This window comes from Zingiber officinale, chromosome 5A (genome assembly GCF_018446385.1).
Source record: "Zingiber officinale cultivar Zhangliang chromosome 5A, Zo_v1.1, whole genome shotgun sequence".
NCBI lineage: Eukaryota > Viridiplantae > Streptophyta > Magnoliopsida > Zingiberales > Zingiberaceae > Zingiber > Zingiber officinale.
In genome coordinates, this window is record NC_055994.1 from 138,599,871 (window position 1) to 138,623,531 (window position 23,661).

A 23,661-nucleotide genomic window follows, 5' to 3' on the forward strand; every position below is an offset into this window, starting at 1 on the left:
TATGATTCTTTTTTTACCTCAATTGGATGGAAAATATATTAGATTTTTTTTTAAATAATACTCAATTGGATAAAAAATATACTAGATTTTCATCCCTAGTCAAACATATTTACCTAATTGCTCATGATACTTTTAGGTATAAAAAGTCTAAAAATCAGTATAATTCATCTTAAATTCAGTACATTAAATTAGAATATAGTATATTTTCTACGTACGATTCTTTTTTCACCTCAATTGGATGAAAAATATACTAAATTTTCTTTAAATGACACTTAATTGGATGAAAAATATACTACATTTTCTTTAAATAGTAAATAATGCTGAATTTATAAGGAATTATATTAAGCAGGAAAAAAGTTGTGCTCAATTTAATAAAAAATATACTCAATTCTAGTTTAATGTGTTGAATTTAATAGGAATTATACTCATTTTTAGATTATTTGTACCGAAAAAAATATGAGAATTAATTTTGATAGAAAATATATTCGATTCTAGCATAAAATACTGGATTCTAATGTAAAGTGCTAAATTTAATCGAAAATATACTCGTTTTTAGACTTTTATACTTAAAAAATCTGAGAGGTAATTTAGGTAATAATATTTGCACGAGGGAGTTGAAACAAGTAATACTTTGCATGCAGAGAGTGGAAATAAAGTTTTTTATGATTGGGGACTGCATGCAAACTTATGATTATGATTATGATTATGATTAAGAATTTTTCTCTAATTTATCGTTAAATATTAAATATAGTGTTCATTGGACTTTAATGGGAAATAGAATGTCTATTTGATGAAAATGTAAATAATGGACGTTCTTGTGATTTTTACCTTGATTTTTTTGCTGCATTATAAGATTATTTTGAATAGGATAATCTTGGGTGACCGAGTCGATTTCAGTAGTTGTGCACCTACTAGAATAAATTGGAAAGCATTTAAATGAACCCATCAGTTTAATGTTTAAGTCAATCGTCTATTAACAAAATTCATCAGTTAAATCAGATATACTGAGACTTTTGACTTCTAGAAAATTAGGAACGCACCTGCGGCAAATTTATTCAATTAGCAAATCAGGAAAAAGTCATCTATTACGTAACTACTAGGGCAAATTTGGGGTATTTCCCTTCTCGAAATCCCGAGTTTCTGGTCGCGTCGGGGAGAGAGAGAGACGCGACGATGTCGAACGTGTACGTGCTCGAGCCGCCGACGAAGGGGAAGGTGGTGGTGCAGACTACAGTTGGGCCGATCGACATCGAGCTGTGGCCGAAGGAGGTGCCCAAGGCCGTCCGCAACTTCGTCCAGCTCTGCCTTGAGGGCTACTTCGACGATACCATCTTCCACCGCATCATCAAGGGTTTCCTCGTCCAGGGCGGTGATCCTACTGGCAGCGGAACCGGTACGCGCTTATTCTTCTTTCTCCTCTCCTATCTTCTTCTAGCCACTAGATTAGGGTTCCTGCTCCTTTCTTCTATACGTGGATTTATCTTGCCTCGAAAAATATAATTATAGTTTTGTTTCTGCTGTTAAACATTGCTCCTAATTAAGGCACCAAGTTACCAACAACTTGGTAAAGACTTTGAAACATGTTACCCAGATTTTCGTCTTTTATCGAACTGTGTCCTTATTTTTTGTATATACATTGATCCTGTCGGACATCGCTGAGGGCTGGAACACCGGTGAGCTGGCTGGAATGTTAACCGGAAGAAGACCTCAAATCAGGGAATGCCATGCGAGTACACGAAGAAGGGAGGAAGAAGAGCGTCAATAAGTAGGCCAGTTCCTGGCACGGCCACTTTGACGCTCAAGTCAGTGTAGTAGAGGAGAACAATGGTAGATGAGCGATGGAGGAGTGTTGAGTTTGTGCGTAGAGAAAAACTTACATGTGCCTGCGGAAGAGGGACCTTTTACATTTTGCAATCTCCGTATTAATTAGATGTCACATCTGTAATAAAAATATATGTCACATCAGAGGATTAATTCCCCATGTCTAGTACTGTGGAGATTTTGTGGGGATCATGTTATGTCACTCATACTACTCCACATGTTTGGACAACCCATATGTCTTGACAACCCACGTGTTTTGACAACCCATGCATGCTGACAATCATATGGGGCACATGTGTTGCTTAGTAGGCCAGAATGACTAACTTGGAAGACTGGTCGGTTGGCTCTGGCGGGTCGGCCTTGGAAGACTGGTCTGTCGGCCTTGGGAGACTGGTAGGTTAGCTCTGGCGGGTCGGCCATGGGAGTCTGGTCGATCAGCTCTGGTGGGTTGGTCATGGGAGACCGGCCAGTCGGCGCTGACGGGTCGACTCAGCTAAAAAGAGGTGGTTCCGTTGACCCTTCTTGACTTTAACCCAGCTCAGCATTCGTGGTTGCATTTGATACTCCCTGTATCAAATTATTTTTCTTCTCAAGAGAAAATGAATGCCCTTTACACATTTACCATTGACATTAGAGAATGTTTATGTTGGAATCCCAAGGTTGTTTTGATGTGATTAAACAAGTTAAGTTAGGTCCTGTTGGTTTTTGATCCCTGTGTCTAAGTGTGCAGGAGCTTAGGAGCACAAGAAGTCGAGCGGAAGACGCGGCTAGCGAGAAGAATGACACGGGAAGGGAGTCGATGGGCTCGGTGCATCCGAGGGACGGAAGAGCTGCGGAAGAGTACACCGGTGGACGAGAAGAACGTACGTGACATTCGAGGGATGAGAAACTAGAGCGGAAGCTTGCTCGAGGAGAAGGCCGAAATTGGGTTCGGGTAAGCCTTATTTCGGTTGGTTGAAATCACCTAAGCAAGTGGAGCCGAAGCGGAAAACCCGGACCAAGGCGAGCAGCACCGGAGCAGAGAGCCCGGACTGAAAAAGTTAACCTTGTTGACTTTAAGGATCCGGCGCCTGGACCCATTCCGGGCGCCCGGACCATTCCGGGCGCTCGGAACCTCTTTTTATCCACGACCGACGTGGATGTTGACCATTGCGAAGGAGATAAAGTTTTATCCCCTTTCAGGCGCCTGGAAGGGTTTCAGGCGCCCCAACCAAGGCTATAAATACAGCCTTGGTCCAAAAGCTAAACGATAACAAGCAATCTTGAATCAACACTTGTACACGCTTTAGTTTTCATTTAGCTTCTCATTTTCTGTACTTCATTGTTGTAACAAGGCTTCTCCGTCTGAAGGAGATCTTTAGTGCGCGTTTACTTCCTTGGATTAACAACCTCCCCGGTTGTAACCAAGTAAATCGTCTGAGCCTTTGTCTTTCAGTTTACTTTTTGTTTTAATTAGTTTTATGCAAGTGTTCTTTTAAAGTCCGAGAAGGGTTTGTTTTGAATTTTTGCAGGGCAATTCATCCTTCCCCTCTTGCCGACCTCCAAGGGACTAACAAGTGGTATTCGAGCCAGGACGCTTCAGGAGGACTAACCGCCAAACGAAGCACACGAAATGGCCGGACCAAGCATCTTCCCACCAAAGTTCGAGGGGGAATTCGCCAGCTGGAAGAAGAGAATGGAGGTATTTTTTAAAACAGACTTCGATCTATTATTAATAATGGAATTCGGTTTTGAAGCATCCGAAGGCAAGCAAAAATATCAATGGACGAAGAAGGAACAAGCTGACTTCGTGGCAAACGACAAAGCAGAATTTCATCTGCTAAGCATCCTCCCGCCACAAGAAGTCAACCGGATCGGAGCTTATGGGTCCGCCAAGGAGCTCTGGGAAAAATTCCTGGAACTTCACGAAGGAACCTCAGAGGCAAAACTTGCGAGACGGGACTTACTTCGTAACCAGATCAACAACCTCCGATTTGAAGAAGGCAAAACGATTGCACACCTTCACTCAAGGATTAAGGAGCTCATCACCGGTCTCTCGAATCTCGGAGAAACGGTAAGTAGCCGAGATTTGCTAAGGTACACTCTTAATGCATTCCCTAGGAATACAAAATGGGCATCACTAGTAGATGCTTTCTATATCTCTAAGGATCTAGAAATTGTTACCTTAGAAGAATTATTTTCGACTTTTGAAGTCCATGAGTCGAGATGTGCAGATTCGAAGAAGGAGCCAACGCACAATATTGCTTTTAAGGCAAGGTTGGACGAACAAGACTTGGAATCCTCCCTTGAGGACGAAGAAACAACAATGATGGTAAGGCGATTTAAGAAATTAATTAAATATAGAAAAACTAACCATTCGCAGGGTAGAAAGAAAAGAACGATCAGATACTACCACTGCAACGAAGAAGAACATGTTAAGGACAACTACTCTAAGCTAAGGAACAAGGATCAGGACGAAGGAAAGAAGCCTGTCCAAACGAACAAGTACAAGACTTTAAAGGCGACGTGGAAGGAAACGTCGTCCGAATCAGAAGTTGAGGCATTCTCCGGTCTTGCGTTGATGGCAAGTCATCAAGACAAATACGAAGAAAGCTCTTCCGAAATGAGCATCGAGAGTAGCAGTTCAGGAGGAGCCACGGACAATGAGATCGGTAAGTCAGGTACGATCTCTCCCACTTGACAAGTTATTTAAGTTTGTAAAATTATTAACCAAAGATTGTTGCAAACTTGAAAAAGAAATTAAAAATTAAAAATTAATTTTAGCAAAATCTTTCCATCAGAGAAATTTGAATAAAGCTAGAAAATGAGATTTTGCAAAAAAAAAATAATGAATTTGAAAAATCATGTATGCTCATATAATACAAGTTGTAGGAAATTTAATAGTCTAAATTGATATTTTTATTACCACAAAGGACAAATTAGAAAAATTTTCAAGAAATACATACCAAAGAAATTTCTAAGTAACCCAGTTGGAAGGAACCTATATTGGGTTCCCAAGTCTTGTCTAACCTAGACTTTGTTTAGACTTAAAGCTTTCAGCGAGAAAATTAAACGTTTAATTTTCTTATGCGGCTTTTTCTAGTAGTGGTTGATGATCTAATAACCAAGAAGGCCTAGTACCTCGCCACAACCGGGAAGTCAAATATTGAAATAAAATGTTAATTGACTAACTGATAAAGTATTAAAAATTGAAATTAAATAATGCTTTGAATAGTTATTCATTTTTTTTAAAAAATTCTAATCTGTTTAACTTAAGTTTTTTTTACTTGTGCTTTACCAAAATGTATTTTACATGTTGCACAAATTTAAATTAAAAAAAAACTTAGTAATTTTTTTTACTTAGAATTTTTTTACTTAAAGTTTTTTTTTAAAAAATCAGATTTACTTTACCAAAATTTCTACAAAAATTAATTCTTGAAAATTTGTTTAACTAAGAAAATTTTTCATTTTTTTTCTTAGAAAATGTTTCTAAAATTATTGCAATATTTCCAAAATCAGGGTTTACTTAGAAATTCCTTTTTACTTGAAAATTTCTCATTTTTAAACTTAGAATTTTTTTGTAAAATTTTCTTACTTAGAAAATTATTACCCTTAGATGTTTCTTGGTTCCCTATTTTTGTGTGATCAAAGGGGGAGAAGGAAAAGATTAAGTCTAGGGGGAGGTAGATTTTCAAATTAATAGTTTTTTTAATATATTTTTGCACTTTATTGCAGAATTTATTGTTTTAACTTTATGTATGTTTACTCTAGCTTAACTTGGGTTGCTCACATAAAAAAAGGGGAGATTGTTAGAACCCCAAGGTTGTTTTGATGTGATCAAATAAGTTAAGTTAGGTCCTTTGGTTTTTGACCTCTGTATCTAAGTGTGCAGGAGCTTAGGAGTACAGGAAGTCGAGCGGAAGACGTGGCTAGCGAGAAGGATGGCACGGGAAGGGAGCTGACGGGCTCGGTTTATCCGAGGGACTAAAGAGCTGCGGAAGAGTACACCGGTGGACGAGAAGAACGTATGCGATGTTCAAGGGACGAGAAGCCGGAGCGGAAGCTTGTTCGAGGAGAAGGCCGAAATTGGGTTCGGGTGAGCCTTATTTCGGTTGGCCGAAATCACCCAAGCAAGCGGAGCCGGAGCGGAAGACCTGGACCGAGGCGAGCAGCATCGGAACAGAGAGCTTGGACCGAAAAAGTCAACCTTGCTGACTTTAAGGGTCCGGGCGCTCGGAACCTCTTTTTACCCACGGTCGACGTGGATGTTGACCATTGCGAAGGAGATAAAGTTTTATCCCCTTCTAGGCGCCTGGAAGGGTTCTAGGCGCCCCGACCAAGGCTATAAATACAGCTTTCGTCCAGAAGTTAAACAATAACAAGCATTCTTGAATCAACACTTGTGCACGCTTTAGTTTTCATTTAGCTTCTCATTTTCTGTACTTCAATGCTGTAACGAGGCTTCTCTGTCTGAAGGAGATCTTTAGTGCACGTTCACTTCCCTGGATTAATAACCTCCCGGTTGTTACTAAGTAAATCCTCCGAGCCTCCGTCTTTCAGTTTATTTCTTGTTTTAATTAGTTTTACCCACAACTAGACTGACTAAGCAGACTCCTGTTTGAAATCGGTGAGGGCTAGAGCGCCGGTGAGCTGGATGGCATGTTGATCGGAAGAAGACTGCGAACTAGGGAACACCTGCGCCTTCGGGGGAGGGACCTTTTATAACATTTTGTAATCACCACATTAATTAGATGCCACATTTATAATAAAGAATATGTCACGTCACATATGTTAGAGGGTTATGTTGCCCATGTCTTGTATTGTGGAGATCTTATGGGGATCACATAATGTCACTCATACTACTCCATGTGTTCGGACAACCCACGTGTTTTGACAATCCACGTGCTTACTCAGCCGAAATGATTGGCTTGGAAGACTGGTCGGCCGACCTTGGAAGACTGGTCGGTCCGCCTTGGGAGACTGGTTGGTCGGCTCTAGTCGGTCGACCTTGGGAGACTAGCCGATCAGCTTTAGCGGTCGGCCTTGGGAGACTGGCGGGTCGACCTTGAAAGACTGGTCGGTCGGCTCTAGCGGGTCGGCCTAAGGAGATTGGCCAATCAGCTCTGGCGAGTAACCGTGTGAGTGGCCAATCGGCTCTGGTGGATCGGCTCAGCAAAAAAGAGGTGGTCCGGTTGATCCTCCTTGACTTTAACCCATCTCAACATCCGATTGATCCTCGTTTGCATTTGTGGCAGCTTTCGATACTCCATGTATCATACATATATTAAACAAACTGTTGCTCATAGTAGCTAAGGTTGCATTTTCTAGGTTGACCTGCTTCTTTTTGCAGGTGGGGAAAGTATTTACGGTGGAGTGTTTGCTGATGAGCTCCATTCTAGACTTCGATTTAATCACAGAGGCTTGGTTGCATGTGCAAATGCTGGCTCTCCTCATTCGAATGGAAGCCAATTCTTTATGACATTAGATCGTTGCGACTGGCTAGATCGGAAACACACAATTTTTGGAAAGGTAATGTTGTGGCAATTTCTTGAATTTTTTTACTTTGTGTAAACTTAATACATAGGAAGGAACTCATATATGATATTGACAGGTTACAGGAGATTCCATATTTAACCTTCTAAGGTTGGGTGAATTTGAAACTGACGAAGATGATCGACCGGTTTACCCCCCTCCAAAGATTCTTTCTGTTGAGGTAATTTCCAATTTTCCTGTGAATTCAGTTCAGCTGAATATCTTGATTTACTAAATCTCTCATAGTAACTAGTACATTTCTCTGATGAACAAAAATAGACTATTTCAGCTTAAAGACTTTCTGAGACATTTTTTTTTTCCTTTTGTGAGAGCTTACTCCCACTGTAAACGTTTAAAAAAAAGAGTCTTGATAGCTAGCAGCATAGGCTTTTCTTTTTTGTTTCAGTCTAGATGTTGGTCCACCTATGGGTATTGTACTTTTGTTAAGGAATGCATACATTTAATCTTATTGTATTTCTTTCACAAAGAATAATTTCTTGTTGTATTATGTTTTCTCTAATTTCATATAATGAGGAAATGAGCAATTTATTCCTTTTTTTCTTCCTTAAGGTGCTATGGAATCCATTTGATGACATTGTTCCAAGGCAACTAAAGGAGAAACCTCAAACTCATGCCAAGGTTGCAGCTGAAGACCAGGAGCAAAAAAAGAAAGCAGTCAAGTATGTAGTTTCATGCTTCAATTTTTTTTGTCTAGTATGTACTACAGTCTCGATATAGCCATTGACATTGCAGTTTCCACACTAATGATGTTGGTAGGATTTACTGCATTTGATTGATTACTTCTACTGTGCAGGAAGCTTAACATGCTCTCTTTTGGTGACGAAGTTGAAGAAGATGAATTGGAAGCTGCAAACATAAAGGATAAGATCAAGAGTATCCATGATGTGTTAGATGATCCTCGTTTCCTCAAAGAAGAAGCAAAACCTGAACCATTGGTGAGTGACAACTGAGTGAAGGTTAAACTACATGTTCTTGAACTGACACTGCATTTGTTCATGAATTTGGTTGTAACTACTGGATATTTAATTGTTATGCTTATTGCTATTGGTTTGTTGTTTTGGCCTGTTGGTTGTCTTGCTTGCCTAATTTCAACCTCACACTAGGTATTTCTATTTGATAATGTTGTTTTGATCAAATTGCAGGAAAAAGTAAACAGTACGTACTATTCTTTTTGTTATAAGACTTTCATTTGGAATTTGTTGCTGTTTAAAAGAAGGAAATAAATGTTGATATCCATCCTCATCTCTATTTGAACAAAGTTCTTCCACATCTTCAACCTGAAAATTCATACTGTTAAATATTTTTCTTCTTTTGTATATCTTCCATTTCACATTTTCAACATGCTATATAACCTGACAAGTTTATTATGCCTCCAAGTTTACATGGTTTACTTTTGTTTCTGGCACAAGTACTGAATATCGAAGTACTGATGTTTCTGGTGGCTGCATCCAGTCTAAAGCTGAAATGGAAAAGAAAAATGAAGCTCGTTTAGCTGTCAGAGATGCTCTAGTTTCCAACAAAGGTAACAACATTAGAGAACCTCGGATGGATGATTTCAGTGCTGATGATCATAGTGATAATGACGACGAATCCAACTTTGATGCAAGAATGCGAATGCAAATCTTGAGAAAACGCAAGGAGATGGATGATGTTACCAATCATGACAAGATACCTGCTGGTATTGTGTTTATTTACTTTATATTTTTTTTCCGATAATTTTTCTCCCACTTATTTTAATCCTTTTCAACTATAGACTAAAGAATGAAACTTCATCTATTATTAAGACGTGCTATAAGATGAGAAGTTGTCATTTAGTAAATTCAAATAAAGTAGGTTGTGAAAAAGTCTCCCATGAGGTATCAGTGTGTGAATATACACCTAGTAATGTGGTAATAGTGGAATGATTATGTGATAAACAGAGGAAGAATAAAGCAGATTCATATTTCAGCATTAGGTTTTTCAATTTGTTGTGATGCTTAAAATTGACTTCGCATGATAGTTGTTGTGTGGTTAAGTGATTTGCCACATTGTTCCATCTTATTTTATTATATCTGTCTATGCTGAACTTAATATTTGTTAGGCATACAACTGATAGATTTTCCATTCTATCACAGATAAACCTAAGCGGAAACACCGGGAGGCATCACCTTCCAGGTATTGGATCTTGTCCAACATAGTACATTGATTTCCTCTTTCGTCAACATTTTGACATTGCTGCCTAGCTCCTATATATTGTATGTTAAAATGAAATCAGTCTGCTGATTTGAGCTTGTTAGTCAAGGACTTGAAATTTTTGTATAAGAGTCTATGATTAACATCAGATGTGTTGGGGCATAATCTTCATATACACTACATTTATAAAGAAAATTTAAAATTTAGCAACTATTTATGTTGTATAAGATTAGTTAAACCCACTACACCCATATTTCTGGAGCTAAGTTCCCATCTATCTTCTTGTATATTAATAGGCCAGTTGCTGAAGTTAAAAATTCCAAGGTTGAGAAATTGTCAATGAAGAAAATGGGCATTGGATCAGAAGCCAGAGCTGATCTTATGGACAAGGCAGATGCAGACATGGAGTTACTGAATCATGCTGAACAAGAGAGGCAATTGCTGAAGCAGAAGAGGCGTCGAAATCAGGGACGTGAAGGAGATGTACGTATATGTAGTTTCATGCACGAAACCTTTTATGATGCTGTTTATTTGCTGTTATGGATTGTTAAAAGGCAATTTCTATATGATGTTGTCTTTTCTGCAATTTATGATGCTTTCATGCTTGGATTTAATATAATAGTTATTAATTCCGCTTATTGCTGCTTATCATTCTTAGAGGTTTGCAATTTCTTGATGTTAAGAAACCTTGAATAGAAGGCCAAGTATCAGTTAATGTTGGCCTTGATTTATTATTTTAACTTCATTTATTTTAGATGCTGCTGAGTTGGGATATCTAAATATATTTGCATACTACATATCTATCTACCTTGGTACTATCATTTATGGAGAACTAAAATAAAGTAATATCAAATTTGATTATTGTGTTTTGGGTTTTGTTGATACCAGACTCTAGCCAAGCTGGATAGATTCAAAAAGTCTATATCTACAGCTACCAAGGTTTCTGCGCCGAGTAGCAATGGTAAGGAGGCTACCGAGGATGATGATTCTGGATGGATGGCAACACAGCTAAAGTTCCTTTCTGAGTCCTCTGATAAGGTATTGTTTTTCATTTCACTTCTACAGTTCTACTTGCAACTGTCCTGAATCTGATAGCTAGTTTGCCTTTCTTTACAGGATAGCATGACTAGAAAAGATGATCCAAATGAATATGTTGTGCATGATCCTCTTCTGGAGAAGGGCAAAGAGAAATTTAATAGAATGCAGGCGAAGCTCAAGCGACGGGAGCGGGAGTGGGCTGGCAAATCTCTCACCTAATTATTTACATGATCAGGTCTACCATTATGGCACCTGACTTTTCAGATTTCAATCATCCTTCATGTTGAGTACGTATTGTTGTTCACTTGTTTGGTGGTACTCAAGTTAACTTGTAATTTCTGTGCTCAAATAATTAACCAATTACTTTTTATGCTACACTTTTCCCTTCAATAATATTTGATAAAATGCAAAACATTCATGTCCAAATATTGCTCTTCTTGTGTACTGTTCATATCTTTTACATCATAACAAACTCCAATTTTAGCCCTTTGTCAAAGCTTTTATATTGCCCTTAATAGATGAACCTTATGCACGCCTGTTTTTGTATGTTTTTCTGCAGTTGTTTCATGTGTACAACCAATTAATTATTCACCACTTCATGTGTTCTATGAATATGTTTAAACCTCAGTATCCCCACTTTTCCAAGTCTGACCTATGTTCTTTCCTTGGCTGCCATTCTATTCCTCGTCTCCCATTTAAGTTTGCCATGAAAGTAATGCTTCAAGCACTTGTTAGTGCTCATCAAACATTTTTTTTAAGATAGTGTTTGGTTTTGTTTTGGAAATTCATGTAAGATGAGAGGATGTTTGATATGTAAATGATGTAATATCTTTATTATGTAATGTCTTGTAAAAAGAAACAGATGCTGGTCCAGAGAGATGACTGTGGCCAGAGCAACTTCTTGCTTGTCCCAATCAAAACAATCCACATTGAGCCCTGAATATATTACCACAGCCTCTGCAGCATGATATAGCATTCTTATCTCAAACTTAACCAATAATTTGTTTGATTGATTTTGGATACGTTTTGGGTTTGACTTACTATGGTTGTGGATTAAACAAACAAATTTTTTCTTTTCTTTCATGTTCCAGAAGTTCACATTAACCAAATCTTTCATAAGTAATATAGATTCACATTCCCTGAAAGGCATTAATTTCTGTTAAATATGCATTATAGGAGATGCTTGAAATAGCTGGATATGCTTTGCTGAACCATGCATTGTCAACCGTTGCTAATTCATTTATCTACTTCTGTTTTATCATTCTTATGCAGCTATGAAGATGATTTGCAGCGTCAAGCCTTATTCAAGCTGTGATGTTTCACCCAAATTGCACACTAGGCTATTGCTGTTCAACAAATGCAGGAGTTGTTAGATATACTGTGGTTGTCTCCCAGATATCACCAACTTGCCAAACTGGCTGTTGATTGTTGCCCAGTACCATGACCATCTATTCCTTTTGCCAACTTCATTCCAAGCATAAATCTTTATTATGTTTTCTAGATACTGTAAATAACTTTTATTAAAATCCAGGAGAGATTTGTTGGTGTGCTTAACTATGTGCCAATCTACTGCTCGATTTTTGGTGACAGTGGACATTCATAGATAAGTTTACGTCCTTGACTGGTTACAATGGAATGATTCTGTGTGCAACTTCGTTTCCTATAGTGATTTTGTAAAACAGTATGATCTTGAGATTTTTAAGATCTAGGAACATAGAACAGCATAATTTTAATCTTTGTTTTCTGTATAAGAGAAGGACGAGGTACAAAACCTTGTTTGGCAAGATGGAAGTACAGATGGGGAGCAATTGGTGTACTTTGATTAAGCTTAATTTGCCTGTTTACTTCGTTCAAACTCACCGTTGTTAACAAACTCTCTTTCATATTGATTTGCATTGTAATCTTTAATTCCAAGCGTCTTACTGCCAACCTTTGCTTGAAGTGTATTTTATAGTCTTCCAGCCTCCTTAAAAAAAAATAATAGCGCCTGAATATTTAATCCAAACAAAAAAAATAATTCAATTTTTTTTTTAATTTTTATTATTTTTTTTCCAATCTCTCTTTTCAATCTCTCAAGGATTAAAAAAAATTAAAACTGATTTATTTGTTTTATTTTTGTTAACCTGTTTTCCTTTCGCCTCTCCCTTCGCCACTTGCGAAACCGGCGATGCCCACCAGTTCGATAATCTACCACGGTCTTGGTTGCCGCCTACGATCGCCTTCGACCCTCCGCCTAGCTAGCAGCGCCGGCAACCGTGGAATTTTCTTCCTCCGCTGCTTCTGCTCGAGCAATCCGGTTCCTCGCACGAATTATCGTAAGTACGAGAGAAACCCTACCAAATACTGGGAGGACTTCTATAAGCGGCACCATGACAAGGTTAGCCTCTCTCCAGCCGTTGTTCTCTTGTCCAATCTTCTCTTTCATTAGTCATCGTACTGTTCCAACAAATTTGTCGTGTTACTAGTTCTTTAAAGATCGGCACTACCTGGAGAAGGATTGGGGACGATTTTTCTGCGTATGTGCATCTAATTCATTCAGTTATTTATATGTTTTAATAAAACTAAATTTGTAGCTTGACACTTATCTTTTCACAGCCGTCAAGTGATAGCGAGCACAAATCTGTAGAACCGAAGATGGTCCTAGAGGTAAATCATTGTTGGGAGAAATTTGTGGCATTCTGGTCACATTTATTACAATTTGGAGGTTTACTGAATCTTAGTCCTGGAATCTGTCTTTTGATTAATCCATATCCAATTGGTCATTTTATTCATGTGTACCGTGTTTAAGAGGAAAAAGTAGTGATTTTTGTATGGATTAGTATATTATTACTGCCATTTTGTTTTACATTTGGATGTGAGGAAAATTATGTGATTTATCTCAACAGAAAATGATATTTTTAGCTCTTCTGTGCTCCAGCGTGGGAATGATACTGATATTCTAGGAAAATAATCTCATCCCACATGGAAAATAAATTCATTTCAGTCTTTTTTTTTTGTTTTGTTTACAATTCTTGTATTTCCTGTATCTTATTGTTCAGTAGTTTGAGTTACTTATCTCCAACCCCTAATTGGGTGTCTTTATTTGTAGGATTTTAGTACTGTTTTTCTGTTTATTTTACATAAAAAATACAACTTGATATTTTTCTACTTCTAATCAGCTTCAGTGGTTTCTGATAGGTTGGTTGTGGAGTTGGAAACACTCTTTTCCCACTTCTAGTTTCATTTCCAAATGTTTTTGTACATGCCTGTGATTTTTCTCCTCATGCTGTTGCACTAGTAAAGGTATAACAATCTATGTGTTAATAACTAAATTTTGCTAACCTATAAATCATGTTGTCATCCTTGTGGTTGTAGTCATATACTTACTAAAATGTGCCAATTTTTAAAATCAACAGGAAAATGGAGCTTTTGCATCTGATCGACTAAACACTTTTGTTTGCGATGTGACAAAGGATGAACTGTCTAAGACAATTCTTCCATCATCAGTAGATATTGTTACCATGGTAATCCATTACCTAAAATTACTTCTTTAAATTTTTAGGTAAGGGAAGCTTATTATTGCAATGCCACAGTTTTTTCTTTTTGTTTATATTGTAATTTCAGGAACCAGTATTATGTGCATGTGAAATATGGTATTATTCATGAAGAACTTTGATTACCTTAGCTAACATTCATCTGTCTTTCTGTGCTCTTCTAAAGTCTGAACTTGATTACCAAATTGTCTACTTTATAATCCAGATGATTTATTCCTTTGTTGATTCCATTGGTGACTACTTGATATCTTGGCAGATCTTTATGCTGTCTGCTGTTTCTCCCATGAATATGCCTGCAGTATTACAAAATGTTAGAACCATCATCAAGGTGAGTATTCATCAAAATGGTCATATGGCTTGCTTTCTTCACTTTTCTTAACATCATGCCTTCTACTATCTTCCAGCCAAATGGCTATGTGCTTTTTCGGGACTATGCCGTTGGAGATTTTGCACAGGTTAGTCCCTTAAATCAGCTTTGCTAAATGAGTTACTAGTTTATTTAGTTTTTAAATTATATCCTTATCTATGAATTCTGATGAGATATCATTGGGCATCCCACCTCTACCTCTTAAAAACTATCAATAATTTTTGGGAAATAGTATTTTGTTACTTCATGGTATTTGACAAACAAATCTATTCTAAGAAGGAAACACTTTTTGGGGAGTTAATTTACTTTCCTTTTCTACCATGCAGCTATTTACGAATTTGTTCAAGATTAGAATTTCACTATCATCCATGATTAAGTAGGACTAACATTAACTATGTGAGATTTCATCCTAAAAACTTTGAAAAATCTGTCCACAACGATGAGTGTCAATTATATTCATAAAATAGGCTGATTTTCAAATTCTTGTATATTCAGCCTTTGTTGGAACTCTTTCAAGAGATCTTAAATACAAGAAAAAAAGACTATATCAATGTACAGTACTGTGTGTATGCATACATTTGCTATTAACTCTATATAATTAAAAATTCTATTTCTTTATTGTTGTCTCCTTTGTCATTTGATTTCTATGCTTCCCAGAGTGCAACAACAACAATTGTACCCTCTTCCTGCCAATGGATAGATCAAGTGTGAAGCCTTGCCTTGGTGTAACCTATGTGGCTCCAAAACCTATACAAGAGTATATTTTCCCAGATGATCATTAAATTAATGCAAAATATGACAACCACTGACATTATGTCAAGGATTATGTGAACATAGTGGGGTTCAGACACATGATTTGGGCTATCCCGCAATGTTCAACTTCTCCAACCCATCTAACAAGAGAAAGATAAAATAGAGGGCACATAAGAAATGGTGTCGACTAAGAGCACAGAGAGTTTCTTGTGGAGTTTCAAGAGAGTCTTACTCAGTTTCCAAACGATCCTTATCATTTGGGTTGGTTGGCAGCTGAACTTCCTATGTGTTTGTCTCCCCATGTACACTTGAAGAAGTGAGAGTTAGCAATTTCTCCCTTGCTGTTTCAAATCTTTATAATACACTATATGCCCCTATAATGCGTCAATTTTTATAGCCATGGCAGTAATCAATTGTCAAAAAAATGGTGAACTGTTGTTTCATGACCCAGATTATCCGGCAGCACTCACCTTCTCTGATCATAAAAGAATAAATTAGGGGGAAGGATCCTCTAGGTAAGTGAGTCTTAAGTTTTAATACAGCATGTTAATACTTTTGTGCATTCTTTTTTTCACATACTTGATCACTGGACTCCTTGGGTACTCCATCTTTGAATGCTTTGAGAGCACAAGTATTCATCATTTGACACGATAACTAGGCCAACAAAATGTGGTGTTCCATTCCAATAACCTTAACCTTGCATGATCATCCTATGTGACCCGCAGCCCAATTTGCTATTTTCAGTTTCTTTAAGTAGTTAATTTATCTACTTTGATATTTTTGAATATTTCTAATTTTGATTCTAGGAGGAGCATCTTTACGGCTCTTACTGACATCACAACATGCAGGTCAAACTTGCAAATAAAGGCCAGATGATTAGCGAGAATTTCTTCGTCAGAGGTGATGGCACTGTATGGGTTTTATTTCCATCTCATTCAATGGATTTGACTATTTGTATTCATTTTTCAGTCATAAATTTTCACGAAGATATGATGTCATGTTTTCAGTGCGCTTTCTACTTCTCTGAGGACAAACTTTCAGACTTATTTGAAAGCAATGGTTTCAGAAATCTAGACATGAATGTGTACTGCAAGGAGATTGTAAACCGCTCTCAAAATGTTGTCATGGACCGGTATGGTAAAATATGTCCATTCACTTCTAAGGCTTTCCAAATTTAATCCCAAATTGAAAAACAACGATGTGCAGTCTATGTACCTTGACATAACTGCCACACTTTGTTCTTGTTATACTACCAAAGGTTGTGCTGCATCCAAAAGGAATTTACATTCTCAACAATAACATGATAACACTTTGGGCCTAAGTCCTCATGACTTTGTTTTTGGATTCTACTTAAAATGTCTTATGCCAATAGAAATATCTTACATCCTTTTAAACTCATGATCTTTTCAATATCTTTCCAATGTAGTACCCCAACAATCCTCCCTCTCCAGGAGCATTCGGTCACTCTTGACCTGTTCTGGGCCTCTCCGCGAGTATCCGATCACTCTTGACCTACTCCAGGTCTCCACGTGAGTATCTGATCACCCTGACCTGCTCCGAACCTTTCCTGCATCGGTCACTCTTAACCTGCTCCGGACCTCCTCGCGAGTGTCCGATCATCCTGTCCTGCTTTGGGTCTTCCCCGCAAGCATCCGGTCACTCTTGACTTGCTTTGGGCCTCCCAGCAAGCATCTGGTCACCCTGACCTACTCCGGGCCTTTCCCACAAGCATTCAGTCACCTGACTTGCTCCAGACCTTTTCCGTGAGCATCCCGTCACCCTGACATGCTTCAGGTCTTCCTCGCGAGCATCTGGTTACTCTTAACTTGCTTCGGGCCTTCCTGCGAGCATTCGGTCTAGTCTGTTTCAGGCCTCTCCGTAAGCATCTGATTTGCTCCAGGCCTCTTTGTAAGCATCTGGTCTGCTCCAGGCCTCCCTGCAAGCATCCTCATCCAGTCGCTTTTGGCATGCTCCAGGTCTCCTCACGAGTATCTGATCACCCTGATATGCTCCGAGTTTCCCCGTAAGCATCCGGTCATCTTGACTTGCTTTGGGCCTCCTGTAACTTCTTTCAAGACCACCCCCATATGGCATCTAGTCTGGACTATGGCTCAGATACCATTTAGATACCATTTGTTATGCCTAAAAGGAATTCACATATCTCCATAATGACATGATACTGTCCACTTGGGTTTGTTTTTAAGGCTCTACCCAAAATACCTTGCCAATGAAGATATCTTATATCCTTTTAAACCCATGATCTTTTCTATATCTTTCTAATGTGGAATTTTGATTGTATCCCACAGGTTGAGTGAATAATTTATTAACTAGTCATTTTTATGCATTGTCAAATAGGCAGATGGATTTATTGAAGTCTAGTTTATTGAAATTAGTAATTAGGTTCATTAAGTGTATAGGCAAACATGTCAAGTGATAGATCATTTGAAAAGCACCCATGGACTTTGCAAGGTATTTTTTGGCACAAAGCGGGAAATTAAGCCGGTGCATATTGAAATGAGGAAATGAATTGGATTTCTTCTCGTATATGAAAAGCTGAACCTTTGTGCTTTAAGTTCAGTGATAATTCCATATTAGTTTGAGGATAAAAATGTTTGTGTGATTTCTTACCTTTGTTGATATAGTTCTATTTTCACCAATAATGCATTTGCCCAGTTATTTGTTACTCTCTCAAACAAGTTCATTGCCGCAAGTTTCATGACACAAGTTAAAAGGATCAATGTTGATTTATTTTTTTCTCCCCTTTAGGCCACAAATTGAAGTTGTCCTTTTAGTTTGTCTACTATTGTTGTGGTTTCATGGCTTGATTGCAGGAGATGGGTGAGGGCTACATTTTGCTGTGTTGAACAACCTGATTAACCACATGGTGCCACTGCAACCATCTTCTGGTTCGTTCAAATCTTCCAGGTATGATGATGACCTTGAGTAGTTTCTTAAAGGATACTGACAAAGTGTGATAAGCTTTTGCCATTTCACTCAGACGAGATAAAAAAAAAAAAATCACACGTTTGTCACCAATTTTTATACTGATAGAGCCTTTATTCTGCATTTTGTTCAGAGTGAACTGGGCTATGGGTTCGAGAAATTTTGTAGAACTTTGTTCACCAATTGAAAGTTTGGATCTTTCATTTTGCGATACATTCCATTTCATTCTGTTAACACTAGTCTTGGTGGTTATGCCGATACAAAATAGCAAGTCAGCTAGCTTTGTTGGTTTCCGCGAACATCACCATCCATGCTCATTTGAGGACCTTAAAAATGCAGAACGTTCTACAATTTCAGATTTTGTTACCCAGCTAGTTGCTAATTTATGTATCTTTTTATTTACCTGTATTTTTTTTAATCAAAAGTGACTACAGTCTCTATGGGAGAGAAAATGTTCCCTAAAAGATGGAAATAAAGGGGAAAAATGTACTTTGGCTATTTATCATTAATAGTTGGTGATCATCAGATAATGTCCTTCAATGTCTTTTCAATTTGCCTAAACTTAAATCATAGATCACTAGAATTTGATTCACAAATCAATTTGGATAGATAAACTCTTACTATATTTGATTCTCATTCTAGATGCAAAAGAAAGTAGATACGGCGATTTAGTCATTTATCTACAATTTTGTGCCTGTATCCATACATTATATCCAGCCACTATTTCCATACAGATTTTACATACCCACAAGTGCATGAGAAAAGAGGTAACAATACCAGAATGCATGGCCAAATCCTAGAACGCTTCAGAGCTGAAATTATTGCAATGGAAAATACATTAATTTGCACATTTTGTTCTTTAAGTGTTCTTCAGATCTACCCAGTAGCCTTAATTAATCCCTCGTTTTTTTATTTGGGAGCGGCTATCCACATTACATGGATTACTAATTAAACATCACATTTTCTAAATACATTCATCAAAAAAAAAATATTTTATTATAATTCTTTCTAAATACACCCTATAAAATTTCTATATTACCCTTTTTAAAAATCCTAAAAATCAGATAAAATCTTAGCATCATCTTCCTACTTGCGATTTTTGTCGTCGTTCCAACCTATGCCATTTTTGTCGTCGCCTTCGCCATTTTCGCTGTCTTCCTCTCTCATCTCTCCACTTGGGCAACTCGATTTCCAGCCGAATCAAATAATGTTAGTACTTGTTCAAATTATTATATTGTTTTTGTTAGATTTTGTGTTTAGGTTTTCAGTGTTCATGAAAATCTCTCGAATTTCAGTCGTGCGTCGTTCTTCTCTGGTTTGCCACGTGTTCATCTACAATTTGCTGAACGCACCAAGATCTGTTCGGTCATGGTCTGTAGGCATGATAATGAGTAGGATTTGGATAGGATTTCATATCATTCGTACTCATCCCCATTTATTATATCTATATTCATCTCCATACCTATCATGTTTTTAACTTTCATACACATTCTCATATCCGTCGGAGTTTCGAGTATTCATATCCTACCCACCATCCCATTACTCCCTACCATTCTCATTTTGTTTTTAAAAAAATATTATTTCAATGAACTTGTCAGCTCTTCCTCGTGTCGCGCTCTTTCGATCGGGTGAACATTTCTCGTGGAAAAGAAGATGAGATACGTTTTGATGATCGGATAAAGAGACAAACTAAGTTTTTTTTTTTAAGACGGAAAGTAGGCTAAAATTTTTTCTTTCCCAATAAAAAGTTAGGCTTATATATATATATATATATATATATATATATATATATATATAGGGTATTGGGTATGGTATGGGTAGAATTTTACCACATTCGCCTCCATACCCATTTACTATAATTGGGTATAAAAATTCTCTCCATATCCTCCTCCATTCGGATCGAATGTCGGATTACCCATTGGATTTGGGTGAAATTACCATCCCTAATGGTCTCCCGAATGCAACACAATATGTTCGATCAATGAACGACGAATGAAACACTAAACGTTCGGCCTCTAGCAGCTGAACACCGACCTATGTTCACAAGACGGTAAGTGCAGATGTTATTCAACCTTGAGAGCGAGTCATGACTGCACGCAATTTGCTTGAGCCGATGGTGCAGTGATAGGACTCCGATGGCGAGAGTCTAACGCTGGATCAGGTGATGCCAACGGTGCAACAAGCATATGCTGCATTACAAGGGTTGACTGGACAACCTACTTCATCGAGGCGTCGGGTGTAAGAGAGAAGATTTTTATGTATTGCATGCATAACTATCTTGGATACTTTTTGATATTATTTAATATTAGCTCAGGATGAATATTTTGTGTTATTTTTCATGTATAACTATATTGGATACATTTTGATATGCTTTTGCATGTATAACTATCTTGGGTATATATTGATGTGATTTTACATGTATAACTATTTTGCATATATTTTTGGAGTAGTTTGATATGAAGTATGTTTGTTGGAAAGAATTATTATTTAGAGTTTGTAAATATGAATATGTTTGTCGGGCGAGATTGATTGGTAAATTTGTCAACGATTGGTGAGCTAAAAGCTAAGACCCATGAGTAAAAGAATATATCAATCGATTGACTAATCAATTGAAAAACCTTCAATCGATTGAAAAGCAGACTCGCACGAACAGAGTGCTCTCGAATCAATCAGCCGATCGATTAAGAAGCATACTCGTACGAACAGAGCGCTCTTGAATTGATCGATTGGATTCCCAATCGACCAGCCGATCGATTGGATTCCCAATCGACCAGTCGATCGATTGAGAAGCATACTCGGCGCGAATAGAGCGCTCTCTTTCTTTCTTTCCTTTTTCCTTTTTTTTCTTTTTTTTGTTGTTGTGCTTGATATCTCCTCATAGCAGGCCCACATTGGGCTTGATATGAACATATATCAAGCCCAACGTGTGCCTAATCTCCTATAACAGGGTTGGGAAAAAAAGAAAAAAAAAAGAAAAAAAAAAAGAGAATTTATTTTTTTTCAAAACTTTTGAACAACCACTAGGAATGCCAAAAATAACAATGGAGAACATATTTAGACTTCTTGTCATTTTAGAAATCCATAAGACCTGAAATGCTTACAATATGAGATCTTTAGGTCGATCAGTGAGTTTCAACCTGAAATGGTTGTTATTTTTGACATTCCTATTAGTTGTTCAAAGGTTATGAAAAAAATAAATCTCTTTTTTTTTTTTCCCATTATTGGGCTTGATATCTCTCCGTATAAGGCCTACATTGGGCCTGATATGGATAGATATCAGGCCTACATTGGACATGATATGAAGAGATATCAAACCCAACGTTGGCTTGATCTTCTATAATAGGGTTGAGAAAAAAAATAAAAAAAGAGAATTTATTTTTTTCCAAAACCTTTGAACAATCAGTTGAATGCTGAAATAACAATGGAGAGCATATTTAGACTTTTTACAATTTTAGAAATTCACAGGTTGCTATTTGAGGTCTCTAGGTGGATAAGTGGATTTCAATCGAAACTCACTAATCAACCTAGAGACCTCAGATTGCAACCATTTCAGGTCTGTGGATTTCTAAATTTATAAGAAGTCTAAATATACTCTCCATTCTTATTTTCAGCATCCCTAGTGGTTGTTCAAAGGTTAAAAAAAAAATCTCTCGTTCTTTTTTCTTCTTGTTTTCTGTTGTTGGACCTGATATGAAGAGATATCAGGCCCAACGTTGGCTTGATCTCCTATAACAGGGTTGAGAAAAAAATAAAAATAAAAATAAAAACCTTTGAACAACCGATAGGAATTCTGAAAATAACAATATAGAATATATTTAGATTTCTTATAATTTTAGAAATTCATAGGATCTGAAATGGTTGCAATCGGAGGTCTCTAGGGCGATCAGTGAATTCGGTCGAAATCCACTGATTGACCTAGAGACTTCATATTGTAACAATTTCAGGTCCTGTAGATTTCTAAAATTGTAAGAATTCTAAATATGCTCTCCATTGTTATTTTCGGCATTCCTAGTGGTTGTTCAAAGGTTTTGAAAAAACATCCCTCTTTTTTTTCCTTTTTCCTTTTTTGTTATGTTGTTGGGCCTGATATTTCTCCGTATCAAGCCTACATGGGGCCTGATATGGATAGATATCAGATCCACATTGGACCTAATATGAAGAGATATCAAACCCAACGTGGGTATGATCTCCTATAACAGGGTTGAGAAAAAATAAAAAAAGAAGAAAAAAAAAAGAGAATTTATTTTTTGTCAAAACCTTTGAACAACAAGTAGGAATACCTAAAATAATAATGGAGAGTATATTTAGACTTCTTACAATTTTAGAAATCCACAGGATTTGAAATGATTGCTATCTGAGGTCTCTAGGTGGATAAGTAGGTTTCGGTCGAAACCCACTGATCGACCTAGAGATCTCATATTGCAACCATTTCAAGTATGTGAGTTTCTAAAATTGTAAGAAGTCTAAATATACTCTCCATTATTATTTTCAGCATTCCTAGTAGTTGTTCAAAGGTCTTGAAAAAAATCTCTTTTCCCCCCTTTTTTCTTTTTTTTTTCTATTGTTGGACCTGCTATCTCCCCATATTAGACACACATTGAGCCTGATAGAGAAAAAAATTTAAAAAAAAAAGAGAAGAAAAAAAGAGAATTTTTTTTTTCAAAACCTTTGAACAACTAGTAGGATGCCAAAAATAATAATGGAGAGCATATTTAGACTTCTTGTAATTTTTAAAATCTACAGGATCTGAAATAGTTGCAATATGAGGTCTCTAGGTTGATCAATGAGTTTCGGTCCCACTAATTGACTTAGAGATCTCATAGTGCAACTATTTCAGATCCTGTGGATTTCTAAAATTGCAAGAAATCTAAATATGCTCTCCATTGTTATTTTTAGCATTCCTAGTGTTGGTGTAATATCCCTTGGGTCAAAGTTGACCAGGTTGACTAAGCTTGAGTTGACTCAAGTTTGAGTCTTGATGTTTGGATTTTGATGTTTAACAATATATGGAGATTGCATGTGCAATCATCCATTTGGGGAGATTGTTAAAATATTCTCCTTTGGTCAATGTTTGACCTGGTTAACAAGAAAAAGAGTCAAGTAGCTCAAGGTTGATCGGATACTTGATTGGGAAAGTTCTAACTTGAGGTTAGGCAAGGATAAGTCCAACGGAAAGGTTGGCAAGTTGATGAATATACACAATATCCCATCCTGTTATGCATGGAAAATGACATCGATACCACTTGTCAACAACGGGAGATAATGGATGACCCTCGCGTAAAAAAACCTATATACGAAAAATGAATAATTATTAATGCAACAAATTATAAATTAATAAATATATATTGTTGAATTGCAAATAAATATACCTGAATAAAATAAGTTCCATTCACATGTGCAATACAAATATATTTTGAAGGCTCAACCACGGGAGTCCGTAGAGGGAGAAATGTATAATATAATTGAGCAGATAAACTAACCAGGGCAACATTATATCTCGAT

The 23,661-nt window shown here is 37.2% G+C and overlaps 2 protein-coding genes across 9 annotated transcripts; both read left to right on the top strand.

Moving 5' to 3' along the window:
- Positions 1-1,065: 1,065 nt before the first annotated feature.
- On the top strand, positions 1,066-12,224 carry LOC121982074 (peptidyl-prolyl cis-trans isomerase CYP57-like). 5 transcript variants are annotated; one of them, XR_006111996.1, is made up of 12 exons: positions 1,066-1,393; positions 4,035-4,481; positions 7,151-7,329; positions 7,412-7,513; positions 7,903-8,012; positions 8,147-8,288; positions 8,763-9,031; positions 9,468-9,507; positions 9,822-10,008; positions 10,414-10,563; positions 10,642-10,850; positions 11,836-12,224. XR_006111996.1 is itself a non-coding variant. In XM_042534953.1 (12 exons), the coding sequence occupies exons 1-11, from the start codon at positions 1,174-1,176 to the stop codon at positions 10,780-10,782; spliced, it is 1,944 nt and encodes a 647-aa protein (XP_042390887.1). In that variant the 5' UTR covers positions 1,068-1,173; the 3' UTR covers positions 10,783-10,798; positions 11,836-12,224. The 5 variants fall into 5 exon arrangements, 2 of the variants coding, with proteins under 2 accessions (XP_042390887.1, XP_042390888.1); XR_006111995.1 differs by having other exon boundaries at positions 10,642-10,798; XM_042534953.1 differs by having other exon boundaries at positions 1,068-1,393; positions 8,806-9,031; positions 10,642-10,798.
- Positions 12,225-12,646: 422 nt separating this feature from the next.
- LOC121982075 (uncharacterized methyltransferase C3H7.11-like) lies at positions 12,647-18,703 on the top strand. Of its 4 annotated transcripts, none has more exons than XM_042534955.1 (11): positions 12,647-12,940; positions 13,029-13,079; positions 13,159-13,209; positions 13,741-13,845; positions 13,959-14,066; positions 14,353-14,424; positions 14,501-14,551; positions 16,065-16,116; positions 16,186-16,348; positions 18,048-18,141; positions 18,293-18,703. In XM_042534955.1, exons 1-10 carry the CDS (start codon positions 12,731-12,733, stop codon positions 18,091-18,093), a joined length of 909 nt encoding a protein of 302 aa, XP_042390889.1. In that variant the 5' UTR covers positions 12,647-12,730; the 3' UTR covers positions 18,094-18,141; positions 18,293-18,703. The 4 variants fall into 4 exon arrangements, 3 of the variants coding, with proteins under 3 accessions (XP_042390889.1, XP_042390891.1, XP_042390890.1); XM_042534956.1 differs by having other exon boundaries at positions 12,648-12,940; positions 16,065-16,127; positions 16,224-16,348; XR_006111997.1 differs by lacking the exon at positions 18,293-18,703 and having other exon boundaries at positions 12,648-12,940; positions 16,224-16,348.
- Positions 18,704-23,661: the final 4,958 nt, after the last annotated feature.

Coding starts and splice junctions, on each gene's coding strand:
- LOC121982074 (XM_042534953.1), top strand. CDS start 1,174: ATGTCGAACGTGTACGTGCTCGAGCCGCCGACGAAGGGGAAGGTGGTG. Junction 7,330..7,411: donor AACACACAATTTTTGGAAAG/GTAATGTTGTGG, acceptor TGATATTGACAG/GTTACAGGAGATTCCATATT. Junction 8,289..8,805: donor AAGCAAAACCTGAACCATTG/GTGAGTGACAAC, acceptor GGCTGCATCCAG/TCTAAAGCTGAAATGGAAAA.
- LOC121982075 (XM_042534955.1), top strand. CDS start 12,731: ATGCCCACCAGTTCGATAATCTACCACGGTCTTGGTTGCCGCCTACGA. Junction 13,080..13,158: donor ATTGGGGACGATTTTTCTGC/GTATGTGCATCT, acceptor ATCTTTTCACAG/CCGTCAAGTGATAGCGAGCA. Junction 16,117..16,185: donor CGAGAATTTCTTCGTCAGAG/GTGATGGCACTG, acceptor TTCATTTTTCAG/TCATAAATTTTCACGAAGAT.